General features: G+C 34.1%; 1 protein-coding gene across 1 annotated transcript; it reads left to right on the top strand.

Annotated features, from left to right (window-relative positions):
* The first annotated feature begins 7560 nt into the window (after positions 1-7560).
* On the top strand, positions 7561-9042 carry LOC131059655 (anthocyanin 3'-O-beta-glucosyltransferase). Its single transcript, XM_057992671.1, has one exon. The coding sequence runs from the start codon at positions 7561-7563 to the stop codon at positions 9040-9042; it is 1482 nt and encodes a 493-aa protein (XP_057848654.1).
* Positions 9043-11670: the final 2628 nt, after the last annotated feature.

Here is an 11670-nt window from a genome sequence, read left to right on the forward strand (position 1 = left end):
GCGATTGAATCAAACACAAATGATTAAATTAAACAAAAAAAAAGAAAGGTCAAATTTTGTTGGGTTAAACATAGTGGGTTATTACACTTTGTTAATGTCACCTTTACCCATTAAATTCAAAGCCTCTTTTGACTCATCATAGATTCCTCTCATAAAGATTGTGTGACTAATATCATCATTCAATCCCTCAACACATCTTTTAAACACAAACATGAACCTATCTACATAGTCTTCCAGAAAGATTGTGTGACTAATATCATCATTCAATCCCTCAACACATCTTTTAAACACAAACATGAACCTATCTACATAGTCTTCCAGACTCTCATCCTCAATTTGTTTCATACGGAACTATTCATCTTTCCTATCTCCAACCCAATAATAATCTTGGTATTTGTCCAAGAAAACTGTTTCCATTTTGGGCCATGTTCCATTAGAATCGACTCTTAATCCCATAAACCATCTCAATGAGGGTTCCTTAAGAGTTGATGGAAACAACTTCAGTTTCTGATTATCAACAGTGTAATCATATGTTTGACATAAGACTTTGAATCAAACAAGAATTGGTTAGGATCTTCTGATGTTTTTCCTCTAAAGGTTTTCAATATAGAGGGTGAAATTTTTTTCATAGGAGGTTCATTATCTCCAAGATTCAAAGTAATAGGATATGAGAATGTCCTATTTGGTGGAGGATCTTCAACTTGCACTCTTTCACCCATCTCGTTGTTTTGTTCAAAATATTCAACTTGTTCTTCAATTTCATTTTGTGTTCTTGAAGTTCTTGATTCTCAAATTCTTTAAACAGTAGGTTAGGTTGATGTTCTCTTGAAAGGAATCTTCTAAATCTATCGCTTGCTCTTCTCATCAACCATTTCTACTTTCCTTATCGACACCTAAGTCCCAACTTTAATATTTAGATCTTGTGTTCCCCAGCAACAGTGCCAAAAATGGTGGGAAAGTTCGTTGCTTTGTCAACTTGCACCATTTAATTTATCTCAATATTGAACTCAGGTGTGTCTAAAGCTATTTGTGATAAGGGTTCTCTGTGGTACAATTTTTGGGGGTTTTTCACTGTACAATAGTGACTAATGGCTGGTTCAAACTTTGAATGGAGTCGGTTAGGAGCTATTAGGAGCTCTCAGTCTTGACTGCCAATCAAACTAAAATCTAGATTTCTAAACAACTTATTTCTAAGAAGATTTGATTTTGACAACATGTATGCAATAAGGTATGCTGCTAGGCATATTAGTCTAAAGATTCATAAAAGCGTAAAATATAAACTATAATAAAAAGTGTAATGTTTTCTCCTCATCATAATGTGCCACCACCTTGGGGGTAAATCAATAAAAACAAGAAGAAACAAAGAGGCATCGTACACCCACCCTTAAGATGTCAACATATTTTCATGTTGATATCTTACAGAAGATAGAGATCCAAATCAAGGACAAACACTTTCAACATAAAAGAGATATCCCTTTTCAAGGAAGCATGCATCCAAGTTAGGATTAGATCCTTATAAAGGATTCAAATCTTTAAGCAAGGGAGATATTATTATAAATTAAATAAATCTTCAAGGTTCAAAGATTATTATAAAGGAAACATATTGCAACAAGGATAAAGGGATTGTCATCAAGGATACATAACTACCAAAAAGGAAAAATAGGGAGGGAGATATATTTGTCTAAGATATCTACCTCCATAAATAAAGGAGATCCTCAAAAAAAGATAACATCTTCAATATTAAGAGGGGAAGGAGATCATTAGAAAAAAATACATACCTTCTCAAGACTAGGAAAGGGGATTTTGGATGAAGGATGCATACTTTCAATACCAAGGAGAGATCTTCACAAAAGATATACACTTACAAGGAATGAATAGGTCGTAATCAAGGATGCACACCTACAATTATATGTAAGAAAGGAAATATTTATAAAAGATACATCTTAACAAAGGGAAAATGGATCCTTATAAAAGATACAAGATTTAAACTACTCTTTCCCCTACGTGTACAGACATAAGCAATTATACTATATGATATTATGTTGATACCCAAGTATTATAGAACAATAAATTGTACCATCATGAATGACAATGAGCCTCCAAAAGGTAAACTAAATATATCACATAGTGAGGAGCAAAACAATAGACAAAAATAATGTTATCTATTTATAACAAAATTTGAATAAATATAAAGGTCAATATTGTTTTCTACACAAATGGTATCATTAAGAGTGGTTCTTCTGATTTCCTTCTTAAAGGCTCTACATTCAGTATTACTATGACCATACATGCATTGATAAAGCACTAAAGAATAAATTTGAGGGAGAAGTAGACCCTCAACCTTCCATCATCAATTGTAAATCCTAAAACCTACAACCTAAAGACTAAACCCTAAATTTAGTAGGTTATAAACCGAAAACCATGAATAATTTAGAGAGAGATATATGGAGAGGGAGAGGGAAGAGGGGGAAACCTTGAGAGAAATGGATAAGGAAGATAGAGAGAAGTATAGAGGAAGAGAGGGTGGGAGGGTTGGAGTGAAAGAGATGGATAAAGAAGGAGGAAGGGAGGGAGAGGTAGAGAGATAGGTCACAAGAAAGATGGAGATCTAAAGAGGGATAAAGAAAGAGAGGGAAGGAGAGAGAAAAATATTGGTCTAGAGAGAGAGAGAGAGAGAGAGAGAGAGAGAGAGAGAGAGAGAGAGAGAGAGAGAGAGAGAGAGAGAGAGAGAGAGAGAGAGAGAGAGAGAGATGATTTTCCTTCACACAAATGTGAGTGTGTTATAACAAACTCATGCTATTGTTTGTCTTGAGAACTTTCAATCCTCTAGGTTAGATTTGGTTTGGGCATCCCTTAAGGGTTGGATAAACATTTCAATAACTAAAGATGATTTTTCTCAAATTGTAAAAAAATGATACAATCTTAAGTGTGTTATCCATCAGATTTGCACTTATTTAAATGCTATAAAAATACCACGATAACATGAAGCTCTCTCTTATCTTTCTAACCATATATTTTTTTCACCTTTTGAGTATGTTAAAGTTTTCAGCTTTAATTTCTTTTATTAGTGTATCTATTTTTTGTCAAAAACAAATGTGTGATATTTTTTACTTTATAATTAATAATTCATCAAAATTTCAAATAAATTACATTTTAAAAAACTAGACTCCATTCTACACATTAGAAAAAAAAAATTTCATTATTTTTCAACAATATTAGAGGGGAACACACTCAATTTTTTTATTTTTCAAGATGTCCACTTTAAAAATTAGTGAAAAATCATATATTCATTAAAAAATTAGCAAGAAAATCGAGCATAAACTAAATGGTGTTAGCTATATTTTACCAAAAGGATTTTTAAAATAGTAAAAAAATATTAACATTTTAGGGGGGCCACACAAAATGTTATGTTATGTTTCATTTTTTAAAGAACCAATTGTCAATGGGCCCTTCGTCTATTGGTGAAGTTGAATGGTTCCAATTGATGCCACTAGGGAATCAAGATCAAGTATTGTTGAGTGCAAGGCTCTGACATCATAAGGGATGGGGTTGGGATTGTGCTCCAACATCATAAGGGATGAGGTCAGGATGGTACCTTACGTGAATTTAGCAGAATGGATACTCCTTAGTCCTTGGCTCTTTGTTTAAGATGTTTCATCCTATAGGCTTGTGCCCTTGTATCGGGTGGCAAAATTACTCTGTGAAGGCCCTCGTTGGGTCAGTGTGCTTGCGAGCTTTGTGCTCTTTTTGGGTTAATGTGCTCATAAGTATAGACCTCCATAAAAAAAAAAGGACCAATTTGTGTGGTCCCCCTTTTTGAACCCCTTAATCTCTACCATTTTAAAAAAAATTAGTAGTTTAGAAAGTAGATTTGGAGCACTACAACTTTTGTTTTCATTGCATCTTCAAATTTTGAGTGTAACTATCTTCAATTTCTCACCCAAGATTAGTCTTTCTTGATTTTGGAAATAAAGTGGCCACTTAAGATCCCTTTTGGTCCCCAATTTGTGCACTTACCCATATAAGTTTTAGATTTTCATGTTGCAGTAGTCCAAGCCTTGTATTTTATCTATTGAAGTCATATCTTAATTACTTGAACAAAGATTGAAATTTTCCAACATTTTAATATTAGAACTTATATAATTCTCAACAAATTTAAAGTCTATTTTTACTCAAAATATGAAAAAGTACAATTAATACAACAAATTAATATCCACATACATATAATACATGTATGGGTATGTTACATCTACAAGTACATTTTTTACAAATACTCTCAAATTAAAACTTTTCTCAAATAGTTGAAATACATAAATGATTAAGTAAATGCTAAGAACTCAACCAATTTCCAAGTAAGATCTCCATAACTCCTAGATTTTATACAAATGGTGGGAAATTCTACCACTTCATTGAATGGATCCCAAATGTCCACTCCCACCTTATATAGGAGTTAGGAAACATTGATAACAACATTAACACAACACTCAAGTGGTAACATATGAAAACATGTACCTGGTCATGATTTGTTTAATATATGACGAATCACATATGATCACAATAAGAAGGATAAAAATATCATTCTAAGGATTGCATGGAGTGGTTATCCACCTTAGATCTCAACTATTAAAAGGGTGAATTTAGAAGAGACATGTCTTTATAAAAGAAACACAACATATTTACTCTATGAAATCAAAATTGAATAAAATAGAACATTCTACCTTGGATCTCTAATATCTAAGATGAGAAAGAAAATATACTATACTTAATATATCTAATTTCCAAAGTTAGAAAGTATATGGGATGCAACTAATCTGGCTCCAAAACGGCTAACTAAACTTCGTGTTGCACACACAGTCAAAAAGTAAAAGACGCAGCTAGTTCTGCTGAGCACAACCAAGATTTGTAATTTTTGACTTATGCTCATGTTATTCAGAAATCATGGCATTTTTAGAGCTAGATTAGCTACAGTTGAATATATGTGTGCAACACCTTAGATATCTAATATTTAAAGTGAGTAAATAGTAGACATGTCAAACCTTCTATTACTTATTAATCCTACATAATCTAAGGAAGCCACTTCTCAAATTAGCTCTTGGGAGGGTTTATAGAATACACACAAGACTCTAGTAATCACCTATGCATAAGATTTCTAATAACCCAACTAAATTGATATCTCCCACAAAATAATTCCCTTTCAAATAGTTTTCATTTAAAAAAATGACCATTTTAGATTTCATTGAAGTTCATAAAACCACTAAATCTTCATTAATGGAGGTTTCTCAAGCTTTTAAATAAAAATTAGAAAATGCATGGAAGCTTCAAAATTCAGGGCAATCAAACATACTCCACACTATTTTAAACCATAAAAATTACCATTTAAGATATGCAATGGAAAATAAATTATTTTCAAAATTTAATTCATTGATTATGAAGTAACAAACAATAGTTTATACTTGAGTACTCTTAAAACTCCCAAGATCCCAAAATTGAAAGAGTTTTCCCACATAATTTATGTTTTCAAGTTGAAGAATTCAAGAGTTTCAATGAAATCTTAAATTCTAAAAATTGAATTTTGTATAAGGGAAGCGTACCAGTAGCCGTTATAGCTAACTTCATGCACCCACCGATTCTAAATGGTACATCACATTTTGATGATTTTTTTTTTTGTTGTCTCCGCATGCGACTCAACTACTTGTAGCTATTATTTTGACTTTTGGGTAGTGACGATGCACATTGTGGGATCCATTATGTATGCAAGGGTCAAAAAGTACACTTTTCAAAGTGTTGCTTAATACCTATTTAAAGATGCCCCAATAACCATGCACTTAAAATCACCAATACTTATGCACAAATGCCCTATGTGTTATGGGTACCAATGAAAGTGCACAAATGGGCCAATTAAGGTCCAAAAAAGCTAAAAATTGAGTGAGTATTGGTACATGTGTAGTTTATTAATGAACTTTTACTTATTTGTTTTATGGCTTTTTAGTTAGTAATTGGAGGGTTGGGTGTGCAAGCAGTGAACGGTTATTGGAACACGAACGATATTTGGTGCCCTTCCCCTATTGAACACCATTCAAATATAAAACAAATCCTTAACCAAAAATGTCCCTTTTTGCATCCATAATCAACAAGATAAAATGAAATAAAAATCTAATTCTAAAAATAAATCATCCCTTTCCACTTGGTTCAAAGTCACAAATGACCTTTTTAAAAAGTAGAAACCTATATATATAACTCGTAGACTAATTTTACAATAAAATGATGAAATTGACTTTTTCGATCTCTTACCTTTTTAATTAGATTTATCATTTCTAAAAACACTTAATTAAGTCTCATATACATAATAAAACACTTTATCCATATGAGAAAATTAATTAAAGCATATAGAACACACATTTTACTACTATTAGCATAGAAGGTTCTTGAATCACACATGATTAGGATAGATGGGTTTCACATGCATATCACATGTCATGTCTCATTACCTCATTATTACCCCATTATGGAGTAAAATATATACATTAAAATAAATGTATATCACCTTTTATTTTTATATGGAACCTTATGCAATTAAGCATACATCTACTATAGATAATTGATAAAATAGTATAAATCCAATAAGCACATACATACTCACACACGATACATATATCTCATAACATAATAATTGACTTGTAATAATAATTCTCTACTCAAATACATGATTAAAATGATACATACACAATACGATTAAATCAAATTTGATCATCATCAAATATCAAAACATGATCCTTAACCACCAACATCATGCACATAATAATAATCATACAATCAATACATAAAATAAATGACTACAAACATGATCATAAATATCCCACATCAATAATTCCATACCACCCATACAAATCGAGACTCCACTAAAAAGGTCCTAAAAAAACATATCAAACAAAAGTAAAACAAGAAACCCCCCATCAAAAACAAATCCATGGACCCCCTCTTAAAATTCCCATCCAATTAGAGGGAACAAAATTCATCACCCACGAGACGTTTAACTAGTAACCAAGTTCTCTTTCTCATTACGTCACGCATTTTAACATCACCTAATCCATAGCTCTTCAGTTTTCTTTAATGGGGGCCGCATGCGCAGATCATCACTCCCCAATCCGTGCCTTAGTCAAAGGCGTAAACCATCATCATCTAGAATCTGCTTATGATCATCTAGGCGTAAACAAACTTGCTTTGGATCTCTACGTATTACCGTAACGTGAGAGATTGTGTTAATGCCATGAAACTTCGTAAAAGAGGAACCGTCTTTCTAATAGCTTCCTAGTCATAAGAAGAAATATGTCGGTGTAGACGGGTACGGTAATGGTGAGGTAATCCGAACGTCAGCAACACGCCATGGATTTGGAGTTTAAATCATCTATATATCAATCAAGCTTTCCCACTAATTTGGTGCAGAAGGAAGAATAAATCTAAACTTTCCCACTCATTTAGTGCAGACTAAAGAAACAGTCTTTGGCTGTGAAAAGCGAAGAGAGGAGAGGGAAGAAAACGAGCAGAGGAAGAACAGAAGAGATGGGTGCGCATGTGATGTTGCTGCCCTCGTTGGGGCACGGTCACCTCATCCCCTTCATGCAACTCGCCCAGAAATTGGCCGCCAAGGGTTTAACCATCATTTTTGTCACAACCTTTCACCACATCCCTTCACTGCGCAAGAAAGTAGATGGTGCCCGTGAGGCCGGGCTGGACATTCACCTGCTTGAAATGGAGATTCCCGGCGATCACTTAACACTGGGCAAAGTGAACAGCAACAGTGTGCAGTGGCACCAGCTCCCTCCCCTGCTTGACGCCAACGAGAGGCTTCAGCCCCACTTCCAACGCTTTCTGGAACGCTTTTTAGCCCGAGAAATAAGCCCCCTTCCCACTCCCGTCTGCCTCATTGCAGATTTTCTTCTGGGTTGGTCATCCGCTGTAGCTCAAAAATTCGGTATACCCAGAGTGAGTTTCGAGACTTCGGGCATGTTCGCAGAGTCGGTGCAGCAGATCGTGTGGGACACTCTCCCACGGAACCTCCCGCGAACGGAGTCGGGTCGGTACTTGGTTCCGGGCGTTCCAAGGGAAGTGAGGCTCAGTCGCCTTCAACTCTTGCCCGAGTTGCCCGAGGCAACGCCCGACAACGGCACCCATCAGTTCTGGGTGCGCCAGAGGCGCGGGAACAAGCAGAGCTGGAGGACAGTCGTCAACACGTTTTACGAGCTCGAAGGGGAGTTTGTGGACCATTTTGAGCGGGTTAACGGGACTTTGAGAACAATCGGGCCTTTGCTTCCGCCCGAGGTGTTCGAGGACGGGCATGTCGAACGCAAAAGAATCGCCCCTGCGGTGGAATTGGGGGCGAGCACGGACGGGGAAAAGTGTATGCAGTGGCTGGACGAACAGGCGGAGGAATCTGTGCTTTATATTTCCTTCGGCAGTGAGAATTCCATCTCGACGGCGCAGATGGAGGAACTCGCTCTTGGGTTGGAAGCGAGCGGGGTGAAGTTTGTGTGGGTTCTGCGCACGCCCTCAGACGCTGCTCAGAATTCATTCAGCTCCGCATTAGACTTTCTTCCGGCGGGGTTGCACAGTCGCATGGCGGCCAAAAGACAGGGGTTCTTCGTCCTCGGGTGGGCCCCGCAGCTGGGCATTCTGGCACACCCTGCCACCGGCGGTTTTCTTACTCACTGCGGTTGGAATGCGGTTCTGGAATCCACCACCGCGGGAGTTCCACTCATCGCCTGGCCGCTTTACGCGGAACAGCCTTTTAACTCCAAGTTTGTGGTGGATGAGATCGGGATAGCTCTGGAAGCGCCGCAGAGAATTGAGCAGAATTGGCTGGTGAGCAGAGATGATGTGGAGGTAATTGTACGGTCCCTGATGATCGAAGAGAAGGGTAAGGAGTTGAGGAAAAGGATCAAGGAATTGAAGGCGGCTGCCAGAATAGCGGTGGCTGAAGGTGGGTCTTCTTATAAAAATTTCGATCTGTTCGTTTCAGAAATTATGGCACTGCCACAGGCTTAAAACAGCGCAAACCGGATTGAGGATTGCAGCAGATAGTTTAGTCAATTGTTCGTCCGGTGTGGCAGCCCATCCCGTAAAGCTGCAACACTTCGGTTAGAGTGCCCCACCATTTGGCACGGGTGGAATTTTAAAGCTTTTCATAGAGAATCGCATCTCGATTTTGATAATGTGTGTGTAATTATACCCTTTTTACTCAACTTTGGGTACAGATGATTATGTAATGTGTATTACTGTATATTTTATCATATTTATTTTTATATAGATTTTATTGGTTAAAAAGCTGTTAAAATGAAAGAGTGATTGATTTAATCAAACAATTTAAATTTTTGGTTAATAAATTCAAATGTTCACATAAACATATATATTCAGATTTAAAAAAATTAATAGATTCAAAATAATAGGTAGTTTTAATTAGTTCAATTGTAATAATGATATTCGTAGTAAGTCAATTCAACTACTTACATATATAATTGTGATTTTTAAGATGATAAACAAATATATGAGAAATATGTGCAATGTATATAACATATCTTAAATACATCTATCTAAAGAAATGACAATAGATATCAATTAAAACTATTTTATTTACTTTAATATTATTTTATTTTACTAAACTAGTATATAGATAACTTAAATACATATATCTAAAAAATACTGATAGATATCAATTAGAACTATTTTATTTACTATAATATTATTTTACCACTTTAAATTATGTTTACTACATACAAAAATATTTAAATTATATTGTATTTACATTGTTTATTTTTATTTGATAATTGAAATCTAGTTTTTTATGTTTAAATTTTAAACATTTTATCATGGTTAAAAAATAACTAAAATATGTAATTATGAAATGGTATTTAAATATCTTTGTTTTTATTTTATATTTATATATCTATCTAAAGCTTATAATTATGACGAGGTTAATTTTTTTGTTTTATATGATATTTATTTTAAAAATATTAAGTTTATAATTAATATTAATGTTTTGACATGTGAATGGTTGTCAAATTTAAGTTAAAAAGAAAAGTTAACATTAACACACACACACCATTTCACTCCACCCTTTAATTTTATTATATTTGAATTGTTTATTTGTTAACTAATGCAATTTTTCTATTTTAATTTCTAATTTCATCTAATTTTTTATGTTGTATATATTTTGAAAATGTAATACTTATAATTAATATTAATATTTTAGCATGTAAATGGTTGTCAAAGTTAAGATAAAAGGTAGGAGTATTTGTTATCACACTCACATTAACAATTACATTCCACCCCTGGCAACCATTGTAGAATGTCTCTCCGCATTAATTAATTGTTAGATTCAATTTTATTTATTTATTTAACCAATTTTGTTTTCTTGCTTATGTTCTTATAGTGGGTCACATAGAAGAGGGTAGTTATCACTATATTATATTTTATTAATATACATTTTATATATAAATTTGAATATTCACAAAAAATAAATTTGACATTCTATAAAGAAACTAGTATATTTGAATTAATTGGCTAGTATGAATTAGTTCAATTGTAGACACCTAAAATTAATTAGATTAATATTTAATTAATTTAATCTTTTCCACATAATTAATTTAATTAATTATGTTGGTCTTTATTCTTCTTAAAATTAATGAAATCTTATTTAATTAATTTTATCATTGCAACCTTATAATCAATTTATCAAAATTGATTATTCCTCATTCTTTTAAAGTCATTTCAAATATCATTTATTTCTTCTAAACCTCCATCAGTTAATTAATTTTAATTAATTAACCTAACTATGTGATTTCTATAAATCACTTCTTTTAATCCTCACTTAGCCTAATTATTTCTTCGATAATTAGGCTTATCATTATCCTCCAATTTTATATTCCTTTACTCATTATCTCTCCTCATGTCACATCCTCCTAACTTTCCCACTTGCACTCTAATTTTTTATTAAGCCACCTAATCAATACTCTTAATCATTTACACATCCCTAATCACCTTGATTAGGAATGAGTCAACTCTTTGTCATAAATGGCTTTCCCATCTCATCCTTCAATCTTAAATGCTATCCACCTTGATCCTTTCAAAGAAATTCAAATTCTTTGAATCTCTCTATGCATCCTCTTCCCAAAGAGTTTTTAATTCCTTTATCCATTTAGTCTTCCCATACATCCTCTATTTTGGAATTTTTAATTCCTCCTCCTTTCCTCCAAGGAATTTTATATTCCCTTTTCTCTTCCCAATATACTTGGGAGCTCTTTCCCATGAATCTTGAGAGGTGTGGAGACAAGAAATGCCTTTATGACATATCCCTTCAATCCCACACTTTGTCCTCTAAATCCTCTCCTACTCTTTCTTTCAATCCTAGCCCTCCATTTTGAAATCAATCTTGGCCCTCCATTTTGGCCTCCTTCAATCTCTAAAGTGTAGTCTCCTCTCTTCACAAATCATCCACTTCCATCATATTCTTATGTTGTCTATTTGAGGATGAAAATCCTCCATCATGCCCTCATAATGCCCAAATCATCCCACACTTAGCCATTATCATCCAATCCACCCATCTATCAAGCATTATCCAATCTTGTTATGTAGTGGAGAGCAATCCACATATCATCCATCAAAGAAGCAAATCAA

The sequence above is a fragment of the Cryptomeria japonica genome, chromosome 9, assembly GCF_030272615.1.
Source record: "Cryptomeria japonica chromosome 9, Sugi_1.0, whole genome shotgun sequence".
Classification (NCBI taxonomy): Eukaryota; Viridiplantae; Streptophyta; class Pinopsida; order Cupressales; family Cupressaceae; genus Cryptomeria; species Cryptomeria japonica.

Bases quoted from the DNA above. Each gene is read 5' to 3' on its own strand.
- LOC131059655 (XM_057992671.1), top strand. From the start codon at position 7,561: ATGGGTGCGCATGTGATGTTGCTGCCCTCGTTGGGGCACGGTCACCTC.